This window comes from Heteronotia binoei, unplaced genomic scaffold (assembly GCF_032191835.1).
Source record: "Heteronotia binoei isolate CCM8104 ecotype False Entrance Well unplaced genomic scaffold, APGP_CSIRO_Hbin_v1 ptg000532l, whole genome shotgun sequence".
Classification (NCBI taxonomy): domain Eukaryota; kingdom Metazoa; phylum Chordata; class Lepidosauria; order Squamata; family Gekkonidae; genus Heteronotia; species Heteronotia binoei.
In genome coordinates, this window is record NW_026800046.1 from 475,667 (window position 1) to 496,094 (window position 20,428).

At 41.3% G+C, this 20,428-nt stretch overlaps 1 protein-coding gene across 1 annotated transcript in view; it reads left to right on the forward strand.

The window, feature by feature from the left end:
• The first annotated feature begins 5,295 nt into the window (after nucleotides 1-5,295).
• Nucleotides 5,296-20,428, forward strand: part of LOC132590671 (E3 ubiquitin-protein ligase HERC2) — a 130,431-nt gene continuing 115,298 nt past the window's right edge. Inside the window, exons 1-4 of the mRNA XM_060263636.1 lie at nucleotides 5,296-5,420; nucleotides 6,618-6,729; nucleotides 15,469-15,583; nucleotides 16,491-16,628. Coding sequence (XP_060119619.1) covers nucleotides 6,658-6,729; nucleotides 15,469-15,583; nucleotides 16,491-16,628 — 325 coding nt within the window. The 5' untranslated portion in view covers nucleotides 5,296-5,420; nucleotides 6,618-6,657. The remainder of the gene's footprint in view (nucleotides 5,421-6,617; nucleotides 6,730-15,468; nucleotides 15,584-16,490; nucleotides 16,629-20,428) is intronic.

Consider the following 20,428-nt stretch of genomic DNA (forward strand, 5'->3'; position numbering starts at 1 on the left):
TTTGAGCATTTTTGATCATTTAATCCACTAGACTCTATGATGGTAGCAAGGAATTAAAAAGCTTTGCAATCAGCATTATTATTTTAACAAGCAAAGGTAAACCTTGTTATTGGAAAGTATTTTCAGCCAAGATGCCAAGGCCAGTAGACTGGGACTTTTGCCAATTAAAAGATACTTCTAACAGAATATTTATGGTTCCTATCTAGAACCTTTGAAATACGTGAAAATAAATTATCAAGTTTTGAAGGCTAATTAAAATAGTAATTAGAACATCAGAAATGATTTCTATACAAAGAGTGGTTAAGAAGAAAAGTGTTTTATTTACAGTTTTTGCAGAAAATATAAACTTAAATATCTTGAAAAATCAGATAAAAGCTTCCTGATCAATTAGAGAATAAACAAGAATATGTATTCAAGAGAGAAAAATGAATTATTTCAGCATATGCTATTCTGAAGCTGAGAAGTCCATATAAAAGTTCAATTTTTCTAAGATGAGGGGCTCATCTTCCAGCGCCGTATCTTTTGTTACTGTCCATGTGGTTTTCTTGGCAAGGATACTGGTTTGCCATTTCCTTCTCCAGTGGATCAAATTTTGTCTGGGTTCTCAGCTGTGGCCTGTCCATCTTGGGTGGCCCTGCATGGCATAGCCCACAGCCTCATTGAACCGCGGAAGACCTCTTGCCATGTCAAGGCAGCAATCCAAGAGACGGACTGTTATGATACCCATCTTAAAATACTTGAAGGGGTGTCATATAGAGGATGGTGCAGAATTGTTTTCTGTAACCCCAGAAGGTCAGACCAGAACCAGTGGGTTGAAATTAATCAAGAGTTTTCAACTAAACGTTAGGAAGAATTTCCTGACAGAGTGGTTCCTCAGTGGAACAGGCTTCCTTGAGAGATGGTGAGCTCTCCTTCTTTGGAGGTTTTTAAAGAGAGGCTAGATGGTCATCTGACAGCAATGTTGGTTCTGTGAACTTAGGTGGATCACGAGAAGGAGGGCAGGAAGAGTTGCATTGTGCTTAGTTCTTGTGGCCTTCTTATATGCCTCAGGAAAATGCTGTTCACCAGTCTGGGGTCAGGTGACAATTTTTTTCTAGGCAGTTTGGTCAAGGATCTTGGAGTTTTTTGTGGGGTTTTTTGCCATCTTCTGAGCATGGAACAGGGATCACTGGGTGTGTGGCGGGGGGGGGGAGGCATTTGCGAGTTTCCTGCATTGTGGAAAGGGTTGATGACCCTGGGGGTCCCTTCCACTCAATGACTGTTTCCCCTAGTAGAGTTAATAGTAGATTGAGAGAGGAACAGTTTCTATTGGAAAATGCAGAAAGCTCCACCTCCAGTGCCTTGGCTTTGATCCAGATTGGCTTTCCTGCAGTTTTTTAAAACTTATACATTTTGCTGCTATAGATTGCCAATGTAATTAGTACTCCACTTACTCCACTTATTTTACAGTACAACCACAGGATGTCACCAGAGCACAGCCTACCTACTAATGCTAGTACTATTTTTAGGTCTCACAGCTTCCAAACATTGACAAAGTTATTGGAGGAATGAAAACTTTAACCTGAAGACTTTACCTAAGCAAATTTTGCTCAGCCTTTAAAAATTCTTTAAATAAATACTGATGTACAATGCATAAACAGTTTGTGTATACTATAATTAAACAGAAAAAAATATTCTGAGAGTCAATCAACAGAAGGCTTTTTTCTGATTAAGTCACATATAGTAGATAAAAATGAAGTTTAAAATAGGCTTGACTAGAAAAAGCAGGCTGGTGACAGAAAAAAAGAATCCAAATTGTATGAGGTATGGTTTGATTTTAAAACAATGTATTTGAATGGTCAGCTTAATTCACCAAAGCTAAACATATTTTCAGTACCACAGCCATTATTTGATAAGGAATTCCGCCCCGAACTCTGAAATAATTTGCCTTCAACAAATCTTGAAAAACTGAACTCACTGTAGAGTATTACATTAGGAAAGTTTGTAGATGTGCTCAGAAGAGCTACACTTGAATCTACAAGGGCATCAGTGTGAAGAATTTTATGGATATCTGAGAAAAACTCTACCTAAAGTTTTTGAACTTCTGGGAACAGGATATTTGAAAATACATATTTTTCTATAGAGACCTGCTAGACCAGGGGAGGTCAAACTTGCTTAACACAAGAACCACATAGAATAAACATCAGATGTTTGAGAGCTGCAACACATAAATGTCAGATGTTTGAAAGCTGGCTGGCTGGCAGGAAGGAAGGAAGGCAGGCAGGCAGGCGGTCAGGCAAATAGATGGGGAGAGGGAGGAGGGGTGGAAAGAAAGCAGTGTTAACTTTAAATGCATTTTCAAAGCTGTCAGCTGGCTTGGCTTAGTGATTTAAAGAGACAAATGCCTTCTCCAAGCCAGCTGATGGGGTGGGGGGCTTCACGAGCCACACAATATGTGTGAAAGAGCCACATGTGGCTCCCAAACCAGTTTGGCCACCCCTGTGCTAGATTATGAAGATCCTCTTTGGAAGTGCTGTTCTGGGGTTCCTATAAGTTTACTCTATTTCTGCCTCGCCCTGTATCCTGTCCCCTGCCATTTGCCTAGTACCTACTCTGTTGAACTTTAAACACAGGTAAAACCTTTTGTTTTACATTTTCAATGCCTTTTTGACAAATGAGAATCTTTTTACTGATGCTGTGGTGGTTTTGTGATGCCTTGTACTGGCATCAGAATCCTACTCAGTTATATTCAACAATGCTGAAACAAGGCTTACTACCAGAAAATGTTCTCTTAACAGTGCAGTCCTAAACAGCTGCACCATTCTAAGCCCACTGCATTCAAGGGTGTGAAGAAATGCATTTTTCCTTTGAAGGTTTAAAATGAGCAAAATCTTCACTCTGAGTTTTAAAAGGTTTTGTCCCCTGCTGAGCCAAGAATAGGCAAGAAGGGGGGGGGGGGAAATAGTTTAATCGCTTTCCAGACGTACTTCAGCCCACCTTAATGCAAATGCTAATAGATCTAGCAGGAAAGAGACTGGTGGGTCAAGCTCTCCCCCTTTTCCAAGCAGGAAACAGAGATTTGGAGGACTTCACTAGAATGACTCCAGGAATGATCTCCAGGAAGACGCTCCAGGAAATGCTTTGTTGACCAGGCCTGACCTAATCAGTGGGATGGGAAAGGGAGAAGATAACTTACTGCAGCAAAGAGGAGGGCTCTTGCATGCTGGGTGCATCAGTGAGACAACTCTTAGCTGAGGTCTGAAGGAGACAGCCATTGACCATGCGGTGGCCTAAAGAGCTGCAAGAACCTTAAAGGTAATGAAACTCTGTAGAGATTTCTAACTTTCTAAACTTTAGGGGCCTGCCCTATATTTTAACAACTGCTAGGGCATGTATAAAGGAACAGAGGATTTATGTTTAACTGTTTTTTTTTTAATCCGTTGCTCAATCTGGTGCTGTGCTAAAAGTATGCTTGTGAACATTTTCTTTTAAATAAACACTTTGTAAGTTTTGATGCTGGTAGCAGTTCACTGTACCAAATAGATCTCCTCCATCTTGGACATGCTATTCTAGGAGTGCCAGGGGGAACACTGGCAGTTGACAAGTGGCTACTTATCCAGGGGTGCACAAGGCAGTAAACAGTCGCCATGGTGACTAAGGGAGAGGGACGGTGGCTCAGTGGTAGAGCATCTGCTTGGGAAGCAGAAGGTCCCAGGTTCAATCCCTGGCATCTCCAAAAAAGGGTCCAGGCAAATAACCGTGAAAAAACTCAGCTTGAGACCCTGGAGAGCCGCTGCCAGTCTGAGAAGATAATACTGACTTTGATGGACCAAAGGTCTGATTCAGTATAAGGCAGCTTCATATGTTCATATATGTGCTGGGCAAATAGAGGCACAGAGGCAAGGCCTCAGAACTTGGAAGAGAAGCTGGGAGCCCTGACTCTCCCAATGGGTAATTCCTGCAAAGGTCAAGTGGTGGTGCCAGGCTACCCAAGAGAGAAAGAAAAGCCTCCCCAGGTGTTGGGAAAACCTTGGAGGCAGGGTGGAACATGGCCTGAAGGCTCATCCGCCACAAAAGTTATAATTCTACTTTGGGTTGTACTGCTAGTCCTTTTTATTGAAACTATTTTTAAAAAAATGTTTGTGAGCAATGCTGGCAGGTGTGTAGTTTATTACTGATCTAAAATATTTGCAAGCCCCCTGAAGACTAAGATGCTTCACCAGGACAAATCTACACCATGTGTTTTGCCAATACTTTTCAAAACATTTTATACCAAGGACATCAGTACGAAGCAAAACTGAGGACAGTGATCCCCATGTACTAAAATTCTTTATTTTTTAAAAGTCCAGCTTTTGCATCCAGAAGAATACAAATTATTTATGAAAACATTTATACCCTGCCTTTCTTTATGGTTCAGGGCACTTCAGCATTTATAAATCTTTGTTCTTCAGTTTGGAAGAAGGACAAGCACTCGAACTTAAGTTTTCTTTCCTTAGTTGTAAACTTTCATTTGTCTCAATGTATATTTTTGCTGGGGGAAAAAAAAGAACAGAAAATTGAAAGACAAAAGCTGTAAAATCTCTTACAATCTAAAGTTCACCTTTCCCCAGTGTTTCTTTCCATAGGAACCAGTGCATGTTTAAAAACCTAATTCACACTACTACAATTCTGATGTAAAAATTAACAGAAGCAGTCTAATATCTAAGAGATCTCTGAAAGCACTGTTTGGAAAACAAAGCTGTTGTTAAAAGCGGATTAGGCCTTGTTTTAAACTTTCTTGTCTTTCTAACGTTCCCCATCCCCTTTCTGTTGTTAGCATAATGGCATCGACTCAAAAGATGTATATTTCATGCACCTGATAAAGAGTTATCTTACTCCCTAAAACTTACGCCGAAAAAGTTTTTTAAACTGCCATCACACATGCTAAATAATGCAGCTTCAATGCACTTTCCAACTGGATTTTGCCAGTTCACACAGCAAAATCCAGTTGGAAAGTACGTTGAAACGGCATTGTATAGCATGTGTGATCGCAGCCTTAGTCTCTAACGTGCCACTGGACTCCAGTTTAAATTGGCTGCCACAGATTGTCACCAATCTGCTGTTGTATTTTCATCCACCCAGCCTTCACTTCTCCTCACCGCAAAGCACCAAAACCTCTCACCGCTGAAGCGTACTGACTCTTCTTGCCGGCTCATCTCTATGATTTCTCCGCGAGGAGGAGAAGAAATATCCCGCCTCCTTCTCGCTTGGATTGGTGAAACATGGACGGCCTGCGGTGTTTTGATTGGCCCGGAAAGGGACGAGGGGTTCCACCTCTATCCGGTTTGGCTGGGCATTGGGGGAGGGGAAGAGTCGGGGAGGGGGATTAGCTGGTGGGCGGCTGACAGGTCGCTCCTGGGGCCGCCGCCGCCCTCCCCTCACGGCCAAGGGGAGCGGGCTTGGTGAGTACATGAGAGACCCTCTGCAGGAGGCCTCCCCGAATCGGTGCAAGGAAGAGGAGGCGGCGGCCCCCACAGACCCCAGGGACGAGAGGCCCCATAGACCTCCTAGCTGTCTACGGGAGCCTGTAGGGAGCTGGGCCTCTCTCAAGGAGCCCTCGTTCTTCCCTGACGGGAGGAAAATCGGCGAGGGGGAGGAAAGCTTCTTGCTGGGAACAAGGCGTGTGTGTTTCTGCGCGTGCATTGTGTGCTCGGCCGCTTGGGGAAATGATTCGGGGGAGCTCAGACCTGAGCCTCGGTTTCCCTTTCTAATGGGTCTCTTCTGCTTTGGTTTTTTTTGGAGGGGGGGTTGGGTTTCATGTTTGCAACTGTGTTATCTTGGTTTTGGGGTGGCGGTTGCCATGTGTGAGGATTTCCTGCCTGTTTCTGACGGTGAGCAAGATGTTTTGTATTTGGAGCTTGTTCTGTGAGCTTGAGTAGGAGCCCTTACGTTCGCTGAGTGGGGAGAATCTGCTTTGATGCAGAGTGGTTTTTCCTAATCTTGGCTCCCTCCCTCCCTTTTTTGTTTTTAGAGATGCTCTGCAATTAGGCAAGCAATGTACTTTGAGGTTTGGGCCTTGCAGGTTGATGCCCCGGATTGCAAATCTCTTTCTTCTCCTTCCTTTTTGCTGATGAGCAGAAAGAAGTTTTTGCAGCTTGAAACAGTATAAAATCTGTGTGGTTAGAATATATTCGTCTCCTTTTGCAGTGTAGATGGTGGGACTGGAGAAGGCAGTGAAAATCTGTCCTTTTCTAGAGTTAGCTGTATTGCTTCCCTCTCTTTCATAATGGTTTTTTCAGGGTTAAGTAGGGTAAATGGTTTAGATTAGTTGACTTGCATAAGTATTAATCAATTATTTATTTTATGCACCAGTTACAAGTCTAAAGGATAGCACTGAAGGATAGTTTCTTAAGGGATGGTGCATCCAAGAGGAATATTTTTGATTTTAGTTCTTTGGGGAGGACATGAGTATAGACTGAATGGCTATATTGAGGCTGCTGTTTACCAGCTGTCAAACATTGAGTAGGTGTATGGTGTGTAGCCTGCTGTAGTAGCTTCTTCATGAGAATAGCTTTTAGGTCAGGTGGATATCAGCCGAGACAAGAGAATCATCTGTAGATTGTAATATCACCTTAATAATACACATATTTTTGTAACAGGTTGTCCAGCTAGCTGAAAAGTCTGGCTGTGGAAGGGAAGATGTCTTCTGAATCTTTTTGTTTGGCTGCTCAGACTAGATTTGACTCCAAATGGCTGAAGACAGACTTGCAGGTAAGAACTCCTTTTCATTGTTCAGGATAATATGGTGCATGATAGTGTACTAAAAGACACTGTTAAATACAGCCTGTTTTCTAATGAAAGAAAGTGACTGGAGTATCAGTACTGATGAACCATTTGAAAGCATATTGATGTTACAATTGCTCAACGCAACAAAGATGAAAAAATACAGTTGTGAAATGGGAGTACTTGCAATGTATTCAAAGCCATATTGAATTACATGTAATGTTCCTATTAAGCACCCTAGCTCATATTTAGACACTATACTATGATAGTTTTGGGAATATTACTATAAATAATTTTGGTCCATTGCTGATGTATTAATGGAACATTTATATTCTTCCATGTTATGGCTAAAAAATAGGTGAGCACTAGTGGCAGTGTATTTTGAATTGGTGGGTAGTGAGTGAAGGAAGGGTGATAAATAGTCAAGGTAGTCCTTGAACTTGTTGAGATCACTGTAACTGTTTACCCACTCCAATCATCTGAGACTTTGAAGTGGAATAACTGAGTACAAGTTTGCTGTGTCAATCTTCCTTTAAAAGTTGGTCTTTTTAAAACTTTTAATTAGATGGAAGCAGTGATGAAAAGGGAAATACATTTATTTTCTGCATGGATATGCATAATGTAAGCACACTAAGGTGGTGTTTATGCAGATACATTCTAATTATTACAGGTGATGATGGAAGCAGATGTATTCTGCTTCCTGGTACTGGGCAAGATGGGGAAGGGGACAGCTTTTACAGCCACAGAATGAAATTAGCCAATTGTTTTAGGATCTATTTCTAAAACATCAAAAACTGTGTCTCATGTAGCTCGACCAGGGGAGTGGGCAACTTCTTTGTATCGTATGTTTACTCTTAGTAGGGTATAGTATAACTTTAATTCATTTATAATCTGCCTTTCTTGCTGAAACTGAACATGAATTATGCTATACATATCATTATATATTCTGTTTTCAACACTAATTATGGATTTTCAGTGCATTCTAAAACTCATTGATTTCAATGAACTTAGACATGAGTAATTTTGCGTACGCTTGCACTGTTAGTCTCTTTTAGTACAGTTTGTTGTGAGCCTGTTGAAAAACAAGACAGTTTTGATTCCTTCAATGTTTTTGCACTTTGTGGTGTCTAAAAAGACTGAAGGTACTTAAGGCTAGTTGGCTTTTCCATCTGACTTTAAAATTTAGCAGGCCTTGTGGGATGAGGCAACTGTGGTAAATCCTTCCCCCTTGAAATAAATACATAATGTCTTATAATGGTGCTGATGGGCAGCCCAATCCAGACATATGTGGCTGACGGCCGCTCGGGCATGGATGGATCTACAGCGCCACTCATAGGTTTCCAAAGGGGAGACATTACGCCACGCTTGGAGGGGGAAGAGCAGCCCGATGAGCGAGAGAGAACACGTTGCCATGGTGATTCCACGCAGGCGCACGCCATTGGCCCACTTCCGAGGCAGGGGTGGGGGAGGCGCAGGCTTGCACGGGACCACGGGATTGACCAGCCCGTTGCACATCACCGGCGAGGGGGCGGAAAGCCCATGCCTGTGAGGCTGTCAATCCCCCCACTCCCTCCCGCTGTCAGAGACTCTGCCAATGGCAGGCAGGCGAGCAGAGGCATGTGCAAACAAGCAGGAAGTGCCAAGTGCAGGAGTTCGCTGTCCTAGACAGCAGCTGGAATGTGTGTCTTGGAGTGGCCAGACCAAGTCCGAAAGACACCCCCTGGAGCTCCCCCCGGTGTTGCCCTGCTGCTGCCCCCTGCTAATTGCAAGGAACACCTCCCCTGGGGGGCACAGAACTCAGAGTGCGAGCCGCTGGGCATGCATCCACTTCAGCGCTCCCCTGCCAAGTACCCAGCGCACAACAACTCTGTGCAGTCGGGTAGGCCATCAGCCCGGGCAGGCTGAGGGGCACCACCCCCCCTCCCCTGTCCAGCCATGCGGGGGGCAGTGTGGCGGCTCATAGCCCATTCCCCCCCCCAAGAACCAAGTCTGCCCACCCTCCCAGGCATTCCCTCGGAGAGGCCACTAACAGAGGGGGGGGTTGCCCTGGGAATGTGCAGCAGATGCCAAGCAGGAGAGACAACAGAAGGCGCAGCTTAGACTTTTATTTTTCCAGAACAGAGTGCAACAGTCTCCCTGGAGCGCGCTGGGCAGTCTTGCCGTGGGTGGTGCTCCATTCCAAGCGGCAGGCAGAAGCAGCTGAGGGAGTGGGGGGGGGGCAGTGGAGCAACACACGCGGAAGCCTCTGTGTTGGAGTCCCACCTGCAAAACGGAGACAGAGATCAAGAGTACCTGCAGGGGCAGCAGCTGGAAGAGCAGGCTGCATTTCACTTGAGTGCTCTTTTAAAGGGACAGTCTCTGACCCACCTCCCCACATCAGGGCAGCTGCCATACACCCCCTCCCCCCATGCCCTACAAGGGGTTGGGAATGTGGCAGAGGGCAGATCAAGGGGAAGGAGCAGACTGCAGCACAGAGAAGTGGGCTCAGCAAATGCCCCCTGCTGGAGCCCACTGCTGGATTCAAGTGCCAGAGACACTCGCATATTGAGCGGTTGAGAGCGAGGGGAGGGGGCGGATGGGGGTGGACAGTGGAACTTACCCAGCCATGGGCGACAGTCCTCGCATGCAGAGCCTCTGGGAGCCCGGAACCTGTGAAAACCTGGAAACGAGCAGTTAGCCCCAGGGGAGAGACCTCTCTCTCCCTCTCACAAGTCAAAATACTGTCAAAGCAACCGCATGGTGCAAAACCCGTCACCAACGTTCCTGCCTGTCCCTCACTCTAAGTCTGTATGGCAGGGAGCTCGCAGAGCTTCCCGCCATGTGAAGCTGCCCCTAACAACTGAGTTGTGCGAGGCAGAGCGGAAGTATTTGTGGGGGGGGGGCTGAGATTGGGCGCCGGGGAGGAGGCTTGTCAAGCTGAGACACGTGGGGATTGGTGAGGCAATCAAGCTGCTCCCTAAGGGGTTTACGATCTTCTGCAGCAGTGGAGGCGACCTTTGTTTTTGGTTTCAATGAGTGCCTATGGGACATCCCGCTATTTTTGCTGGCATAACATTGTGCCTCTCGGGGGGGGGGGCTGTCATGGGCCAAACTGCTCAGGAAGCCGCCTAATCCTGGTCACGCCCCCAACTTCACCCCTTCCTCTGCCTGAACATCGCGCTCTGCCTCACTTCCACCCACTTTTGGGTGCAGCCCTCAGGTGCCGCTGCCCTCGGGTGGCCCCCTGCCCACATAATTCCCCTCCACTGTGGTGGCGCCAGTCGTACGTTGGCGTAAGCCCCTCCTGCGCCCACGTAGCGGCTTTTCTGCTCCCAAAAGACTTTCCGCTCCCTCCCCCCTCTGGGTTGTGCTGTTAGTATCACCTTTACAAACAGAAGGCTTAGTATAAATGAGTACCTTACAAGATGCTGAAGGTTCAGTAAGGCTACATCATAAAGTTGAATAGCTAATTAAAAGTTTGTATGCATAAATAAAATACCGAACCTCCTTCCCATTTATGTCTTTTGTCTGTTCTTGTTTTTAAGAGTTTCATTTTTATAAATACATGTAATGAAAACAATTTAAACAATTTTAAATTAAAATATATGTACTTATCATTTGTTATTTTGTGTCTTCTGGGGACCCTAAGTTTAGTAGAAAGATGGCATAAAACGTTGAAATACACAAGAAAATATGAAATTGGTTACGGAAGAGGTTGTATACCTGCATATTGGAAAAAATGCTTAGAATAGCGCATAGTTTCTAGTGTTTATTGTAGTGGAAACTGTTTTAAATATGATAGTATAAAATAAGGTGACCACTGCAAAAATCAAAAAAAGTTGTACAAATGCTGGTAAAAATGGAGCAAAATCAACATGTTATCTTAGGTGTTCCAAAATATACAAATATATTTCTCTTTAATTAATAGAGAAATGGTTTGAGTGTTGGTGGCATTCTCCTCGAAATGTAACTGGTAATGGTCTATTTAAATGTAGTAAGGACTGAAGGACAAAAATGTTGTTGATACTTTGTTTAATGGTATACAGCTTGTTATTAATACACTTCTATAAAGATACCTTCTATAATGTATGCTGTATACTATCAAAATTGTCTTGTATGAGATACAACTTTTGTGTGTTCTGTTTTGTTTCTGTTCCTTGTATTGATTTTTTTTCTGTTCATAATTCACATTACCATTCTGTTGTCTCAATTTGATTATATTCTGGCGCTGATCTTATGCATTACATATCATGGCCAACCACAAGAAGCTGTGGCACAGAGGATTGCTCAAATTTATTTTGATAATGCATAAGTTTAATAAAAGAATGGACAAGATACTGAATAGTTATAGAACAAAATTTGAGTCCAGTGGCACTTTTAAGACCAATAAAGTTTTTACGTGCACGCACACTTCTTCAGATACATTGAAATGGAAGTCATCAGTCTGTATATATAGGTAGAGGGCAAGCAGAAAAATTAGCAGACAACATGAAGATTAGCAAGGACCAAGCAGGAATAGCAAACTTAGTTTATATGGTCACCATTCGTTTGGATTTCATTATGGGAGAAAAACATAGTGAAGCAAATAAATATATCAAAATTGGAGATTGCTGTGTAGTTAGGTTTGTGCTGAATAGTGCTAGAATAAAATATATCATCAAACTACCATGCACCTGCTGTCTTGCCAGCTACCTGGTGAAATTCCATGTTTGCAGTTGTGGGCCCTGGAGAAGTCAGTCAAAGAATTTTAGATTTCAGATTAAAAGCCAACATGAAAATTGAGACTTGCTTTCATGCTTGTGATTTTTTGTGTGTGTATGTGTTAGGGTTGCCAATCCCCAGGTGGGGGCAGGGTATCCCCCGGTTTGGAGGCCCTCCCCCCGCTTCAGGGTCGTCAGAAAGCGGGGGGAGGGGAGGGAAATGTCTGCTGGGAACTCTGTTATTCCCTATGGAGATATATTCCCATAGAAAATCATGGAGAATTGATCCGCGGGTATCTGGGGCTCTGGGGGGGCTGTTTTTTGGGATAGAGGCACCAAATTTTCAGTATAGCATCTAGTGCCTTTCCCCAAAATACCCACCAAGTTTCAAAAAGATTGGAGCAGGGGGTCCAATTCTATGAGCCCCAAAAGAAGGTACCCCTATCCTTCATTATTTCCTATGAAAGGAAGGAATTGAAAAGGTGTGCTGTCCCTTTAAATGTGATGGCCAGAACTCCCCTTGGAGTTCAATTATGCTTGTCACAGCCTTGATCTTGGCTCCACCCCTAATGTCTCCTGGCTCCACCCCCAAAGTCCCCAGATATTTCTTGAATTGGACTTGGCAACCCTAGTATGTGTGTGTGCATCTTTCTGGAGTTTCCTTGACAGTTTTACATTGTGATGTAACTCATTTATATTACTCTCTTGCACTATATAATCTACCATTTTTGTAAGGTTGTATGAAACTTTTAATAGTTATTTTTTCAAATATTTTATTTAATTGCAGGAAAATACGTTCGTGCCATAGACTGTCTTACTATGGATTAGTGTAGAAGCCAGATTTGTTTTTGGGTAAATAGTGACCTTTCAGCTAAGAAGTTATTATTTGGTGGTAGTAGAATCTGCACACAGCACCAGAGTGGATGTAGGTGCTGAAAATTATGTCTCCTGATAAATTATACTTTAAAATTACTGAGCGCTCAGCTAGAAAACCAAAGCTCACTGAGCAATTGTTCAGTTTTACCAAGAAAACATTTTAAGTATGTTAGATGCTATTCTCAAAATATTGATGTTCAGTGATAATCTTATGCATCTTTGCTGAATATTTTTGTCTATGGTTAATGCAAATGTAAGTGGTTGTCCAAATATGAACAGGGTAAGGAAATTTCTAAAGGTCTTTAGGTTTCGTTTTCCCCTTCACTTTCATGTTGGGAATCTTTACTTAAGCAAAGCAATCATAACTCAGTTTTGCATTGAATTAACATTATTAGGATGAAAAAGTATGTAGTTGGTTAATATTGTTGGGGGGAAAAAGAGTTGCCTTTGCTGAGGTGTATGCAGGATTTTAATACCATTTGGTAAGAGGTTTTTTTTGGGGGGGGTTCTCCTTGGTAACAGCTGGATCTGTCTTTGTTTTAAAACAGTTGGGTAGGCAGATACAGAAAAATGAAAGACTGTACTAATATTCATTTCTCCTTGCCTTCAGTTTACCATTATTGGGAGTATGGTGGTTCTTGGAATTGCTAGCAACTAGTTAATTGTTGCAAATAATACTGTACTTGAGTCTAAATGGAAGTTTAAATGCTTAAATTGATGATATTCATTATACCAAGGAAGAAGGAAGCATATTTCTAAGTGTAAGCTTGTAAAATTTTAAAAATCACACTGGATTAACGCAGTATAAAACTGAACAAAATACTCATTTCTAACTGGAAATAAAAGTCCATGAATGTCTCAAACCTTGGGATATATGTGATTCTTTTCAGTATTCTGCATACTGTATTATGTCAAGCAAGTTAATTCATTCTGGACTGTTTAGTTTAAATAAAAGACATTTAATTCTTGACTCACTTCTTTAACATGAAATTAATGTTGTATATAACTGAAGATGGACCCCTTTTGATGCTCAATGTCACAAACACCTCTTCAGGAGATTCCTTTGCTGCTACTGCTTCCTTGGACTCTTCTCAAGGGAAGGGGCTGTAGCTCAGAAGTAGATCATATGCTTTGCATGCAGAAGGTATCAGGTTCAATCTTGGGCATCTCCAGTTAACTATGTCAAGTAGTGGGCAATGTAAAATACTTCTTGAAATCCTGGAGGCCCACTTCTAGGTAGAGGGGATAATTCTGACCTTGATAGACCTGCTATAAGGTATCTTGTGCAAGCATTTCCAAACACCATCGTATTTCCTTGACATTGTAGCCTTAATGTTAAGAGAGAGAGAGAGCGCCAATACTTACGACTGTAAAGGGCGCAATCCCATGTTAAACTAGAATTCCATATGCAGATTCCATTGCCCAAATGCCTAATGTGCAAAGAATGTGCATTAGACAGAACTATCCTGGCTTTTGATTCACCGTGGCTTATTAGATAAGTAGCTACTTAAAATGCTGCAAAACCATGGAACAATTTTCACTATTGTATTTATTTTTGATAAACCTGCTATATTTGTTACATTCTTCCTGTGAAATTTCCACTAAGAAAAGCACTAATTTGATGAAGCATTGTAGTGTAATAAATGAATGCCAGTATGAAGTCAGGCAAATTGGGCAGCTTCACAATTTTAATTAACATTATTTAGGTGGTTATCCCCAGGAAGTGCATATGCATTTGTATTGCCAACCCCTTTGATTTGTTAAAAAGGAGATGGGAATACAGTAAAACCAAAAATACAGATCATAATTCAAACTAGAACTTGAATTATGAATTCACTTATGCAGATCAAACAGAAATAACACTAAAGTTTTTATTCCATCTTGGATTGCAAATGGAATCTAAGCTGAAACTGTATGTGGTGTTCTTTTAATTTCCATCCAAGACATTATTTCATTTCTTTTGTTGAGTTTCAGGGGATGTATAAAATATATTGCCTTTTAAAGTGTAGTTGGCTATATTAAGATAGCATAAAAACAAAAGAACCTGGTATGTGACATCATTGATTCTTTTTGCTGGAGAATCAGCAGCCATAAGCACAGTTAGTGAAAAGGATGAAGTGTGCAGTAAGTTGTCCAGACTTTTAGACTTCTTAGCAGTACTCTCCTAGAATGTGGTTCAAGCAATTCTGAATCAGTTTTTGTGCCATGGTATCTAAAGAGAACCTCCATGTTCAAAAGCAGTAAACCTCCGAATGCCAGTGCCAGGAGGCATTGTGTGTCCATGTATGTAGGCTATTTATTTATTTATATCCTACCTTTCTCCCCAGGAGGACCTTCAAAAGCAACAAACTGTTCTCCTTTCTTCCATTTTATCCTTACAACAACCCTGTGAAGTATGTTATGCTTAGGGATTTCAGCCCTAATCTATATCGCTTTCTCATCCCTTTCTTACTGGACACTCATATCATAGTTAGGAACTGCCAGAAACAGGACTTCAAGGGACATTTTGAGCTTGCATGTCGGTGGGAGCCAAGAAAGTTCTGCTCCATTTGTGGAGTCAGCCTTGGTTGGTATGGAGGAGGAAGAGGGAGAGGAATGTACACTCCACATGTCAGCTCTTCGCAGAAGTACATATAAAATGACACATGTAGGTAGATGAGTGCTCTTTGAAAATAAACAGGAGCCTTTTACAGCTCTTTAAGAGAAGCAAATAATCACATCAAATGAGAGTTTAGTGTTGCTGAGGTATATTATATCTTTATCAGTTCATTTTGAGTAACGTGTTGATACTGGCTTCTAAGTTTTGGGGATGGCTCCAAGTTCTGGACTAGGTTTGTTTAAGCATGGTAGTGTGGGCTCCCACATAATACATCCCAGATGCAGTAATGACTTAATTGCTGTTTGTGAAAGCTTGGTCTGAGTTGCTGCTGCATCATGGTGTAACATGTTTATTTTTAAATTCTTTGTTGTTGAGCTTAGCAGAGCACATGTTATCCCGCTCTTTGGGTGCCAGTTTAAGGTTCCAGATTACTTAATTGCACAGTTGGTTAACATCAGCAGATGCTTTAGTAACCAGAGGACTGGAGTCCAAAAAAAAATTGTTTGTAGTTTTCTAGGATGCAGGAGGTCACAACTCTTGATAGTTGATGATTTTTTTTCTCCCTCAAAAAAGCTTGCTTTTACACGGGATGGACTCTGTGGCTTGTGGAATGAAATGGTGAAAGATGGAGAAATTGTATACACTGGTTCTGAAATTTCCCAAAGTGGTGAAGCTTCTCCACGGAAAGGTGGGTCCCCTTTTTCTCCTCTACGCCAATTATAGAGGGAAAAAGTTTATTAATTAAGGAATTGTTCAGTTCAGCAGATACAAATGAGTATGATTTTTCCTGGAAGGTTAATTTTTAATGAGTACTGAGGATTCTCTATGATTTGCAATTTCCTGGGTTGGATTCTCATCTGTGAGTGCAGAGAGGATTTTTGTTGCCTTCTCCTTCCTTCTGTAGGTCCTTGACTCCACTCCCCGCCATAGCTGATTTGGTAGTAATAGAGAGCTGCTATTAATCTTGTGTTTAGAAGTTAAGTATCAAATACTTCTGCCTTCACCAATTACATGTGTATTGCTGTTTACTGTTATAGTTTGATTCCTTATATATTTGAATTTCTGTATTATAAATGGGAGTTGTTCTTTTGGGAATTAAATTCTTAAAAAAAATCCTAATGCAGTGGATGTTTGTAATAATAATTGGGCGTATACTTCCATCACAATCTAAATTCATACAAATCTGTAGTTATTTATGCAGAGGTCTGAGGAGGTAAGCTGTTGCAAAACATTTGTGGGAGTCCAGTGGCAGGTTTTCCCTCTCTGCCTCCTGCATTGTATCACAGAGTGTTATTGATTTTGCTTTCCAGTCCAAAAGTAGATAGATTATGTAGAAATCTTTGACTTTCAGAACATGGCTTTAACAGTGTTACAGATTTTTAAGTAGAAGTGGTTGCAGAGTTACTCAGTGAAACAGGAGATGAGGCATCTGTGGCAGTAAAGTTAGTGCTTCTCTCTCCTTACTCCGTCCCGCTCTTTAGAGTGGATCTAAGGACACAAAATGACCTTTTCATTACTGAAGGTGAGAAATTCTTTTCTGCAAAAAAGCTTGCTTTATAAAAACAACAATTTACTTGGTTGCATTTCTTCTGTAGATGAAAGCACTGAAGGGCAAGCTGGATCAAAGAAAGAAGAACAGAATGACAAAGAAAGAAAAGATGACGAGGATACTCCGTTACCTACCTACAGAGCCAAATCAATTGTTGAAAGCTGGGTTTGGGGCAGACAGCCAGGTAATGTAATGTCTTCCCAGATTTTCTTCTTATGGAGTAGAGTTGTATATTATATTGTGACAGCCATATTGATCACATATCTGAAGAAGTGAGCTGTGACTAATTAAAATAAATGCTAGTTTTTAAGGTGTCAATAGACTGTTGCTCTACAATATTAAGTTGTGCAATTTAAGACCAGACATACTTGGTAGTATGATCCTCCATTTCTGCAGAAATGTTAGGTTATGTTAAGAAGCAGGACTTGGCTCTTGTACAAAAGTGTTGAGAGCCATGATGATTGTGTACAAGTGCTTGGAGACAGGAGGTGAGGTGCATGCTTTCTCCTTTGGGTGTGGGTTTCTAAGGTAGCCTTTCATCTGTAGTGGAAAGAACCAAACCCACAGCACTGATGTTGGACTCCAATGGGAAAGGGTTGTTTTGGTGAGATGATTAACTTGTGTTCAATATTGTTAAAAAGTGTTATATTATTTTATTGTATTTTTATCTCACCTTTGAGCCGAAAGTGATCCATAGGAATCGAAACATGATACAAACAATAATTAAAATTCAACGAAAAATGTTTGTTGTCATAAGGATTCTCAACTGAGCTAGATTTAGTCACACAGGCTAGAAGTTATTCTCTCAGCTTGATGTCCTCAACAGTTTTAGTTGATACTTAATGAGAACTGCATACTGTCACAGATCTTTTTCTGAGTATGGTGTAGCATGTTGAAGGTTGTAGAGGAACTCCACAACCACTTTTTCGAAGTGCCATGTGCTGTGTCTACTACATATATGGTGATGACCAAAGGTTACCATATGGTAACCTTTGAATGTGTATCAGCAGTGAACATGTACTAGAGAGCATGGACTGATTCTGGTTCCCTAGCTTTGGTCCTCTGTGTGCTTGTAGAAGTGTGTTTCCCATTAAAATATTATAATGTTTATTCTGTAGATTTATACTGTCTAGTCTGGTTATTCTGAGTCCCCTGTTCTTTCAGATTGTCAATAGCACTATCTTCTGTAAAATAACATTCTGACACCTTGGCTCATATAGAATGCCCCAAATTCAGTGAGGAAAGATAGAGATGGGTTACCTCGATACTTGAGGAAAATGAGCTCACAAATATTAATCAGAGCGTTTCTTTTCTTGTACAAGATAAGGACCCATATATCACCAGGTTACTGGAATCCTACCTTTTAGCAACCCAGCTTAAAACTAAAACAGTTTTGTGACTGCAGTGAGATTCCTTCCCCCTCCCCCTCATGTGGGATTAGGCTGAAGGCTGTGGTCAAAAGAGCCTTGTTATGAAAGGGAAGGAAATAGCATTCTGGCTTCGTTGGTTCTAAACTATTTGCCATCTTTCTTTATGGACATTTTGAAGTAAGAGGTCAGGGAATAGGTATTATAGTGGTACAGAACTGCATTATGATAATGGTTTAGATATGTCCAGAGCATATTTATGCATGAGCTCGAAAGACACATCATTAGATTAGTTACTAGTGTGCATGTATTTCTTGAATGCTCTTCAGAAAGAGTAGAGTCATGAGACCTGGTTGTATGGTGATCACATGGTGAATGTGTAAGTTTTTTGTGATACTTGAATTATGTACGCAAGATTTAAAAAATTAAGAAATATGAGTTATCTTTGGTTCAGTGGAATGTTATACTGCTTATAAGATGAACAGACTACATTAATAATTGCAGTTGATGATTAAGGCATAATTGGAAGGTATCACTGTGCTTGACATTTTGTGAAATATGGTAGTATAAATCTTAATCCTTTTTTGCTTCACTCACTGTTATAGAAAGTTTCAAAAATTTGTTTGAGGCATCTGTTTAATTTCCCTAGTGCACCTAAAAATTGACAAAGGCAGGCTGCAATCCTAAGAACATTTTCCTGAGAGTAAGCCTCATTGAACAAAATGGGACTTTATCCAAAGGGATAGGATTTTGCCCAGAGACTTCCTTTTGACAGTATGTACATATCGGAATTTGAAGTTATTAGATGGCATTGTATGAAAAACCTTCAAACTCTATAGGCTTTTCTTGTAGGGAATCAACACACAATGATCATCTTGGTTTCCCCATTTTTTGCACCGTTTCTAGTTCAGTAGTATCCTTTTTGAAGAGCCCTGTGGCACAGAGTGGTAAAGCTGCAGTACTGCAGTCCTAAGCTCTGCTCACGACCTGAGTTCGATCCTGGTGATTCAGGTAGCCGGCTCGAGGTTGACTCGGCCTTCCATCCTTCCGAGGTTGGTAAAATGAGTACCCAGCTTGCTAGGGAGAAAGTGTAGATGTCTGGGGAAGGCAATGGCAAACAACCCCGTAAAAAATCTGCTGTGAAAACGTTGTGAGAGCGATTTCACCCCAGAGTTGGAAATGACTGGTGCTGGCACAGGGGATTACTTTTACCTTTTAGTATCCTTTTCGAGATGGGCTGACTGAACCTATCCATTGTAGTGCAAATATGACCACACTGTAGATCTGTAAAAGGGCTTATTGACAGGCTTGTCTCTGTTTTTTTCCTGATAATTCCTAACATCTATTCATTTTTTTCACTGGTGCTGCACACTAAATCAACTTTTTAGTTGAATTATTTATCACAGTATTAAGGTCTCTTTCTTAGTTTAGACCCCATCAATGTATATGTAGCCTTAGTATTTTTGCACCAATATGCATCCCTTAAAACAGTTGCTTACACAGAATCTCATTTGCTATTTTGTTGTCTATGAACTGAGTTTGTAGAGTTCCTCTTGGAGCATTCTGCAACCTGTTTGTCTTTCACTATCCTGAAAAATTTGGTGTTATTTGCACACTTGGCCAGCTCAGTGTTTACCCCTATCAGAACATATATGAATAAATAATATCACTCGTAGTAATACCAATTCCAGGGAAATGCTGCTGCTTTCTCCTCTACATTGTGGAGATTTAGTTCTACCTACTGATTATTAACTAATCCATGAGCAGAACTGTCCTCTTCTTATTTTGTGGCATGTATTTTATATCTGCACGGTCATACTAATATATTTAAGAACAAAGAACTTCAGAAAGTTAGTGAGGCAGCACTACTATTTGGAGAAGCCATATTGATTCTTCTTCAGTAGGGCTTATTTTTTTGTATGCTAAATAATTCTTTCTTCAACTGTCTGATCAATTTACCCAGCACAGACTTTAGGTTTACAGTTCCAGATTACCCCTCTAAATCCCGTTTTAAAAAATTGGCACTCCATTTGTTGCTTTCTCATCTTCTGGTAGTGAGGCCAACTTTAGAAACTAGTTGAAGGTATTCATTGATAATACTTGAGCACTGCCTCTATACATACATGTGTTCAAGGTGGTTCACAGTATAGTGAAACATAATATAATTCCATCATCAGATAACCAGAACAAAAAAACAGGATAGCTATATGAATCAACTAGAGCAATAGCGGTACCCCAAAACTGCATTCACATCAGACCACTGCGAAGAGATGTGTAATTTTACATTTGAGTTCTTGAAATCATTGGTCATATATGGGAGTAACTCTACATTGTATTTTATTGCCAGAACTCTTCAAGAGTATGCTATCTGTACCAAGAGACTTGTTACTTTTTATTGGTTAGACCTATATATGTTTAGTCACATCTATTTGACTTAGTTCTTCTAGCTCCAAAAGGAGCGTCTCCATTGTGGGCAAGTACCCTGTATCTTCTGTAGTGAAGATAGAGAATGTATTCAGCTACTTGCACTTTCCACACCTTCCTGTATCAGATTTCATTCCTTTCTCATCCAGGGTCTCAACGGCCTTGCTTGATTGACTTCCTACTTCTGATCTGC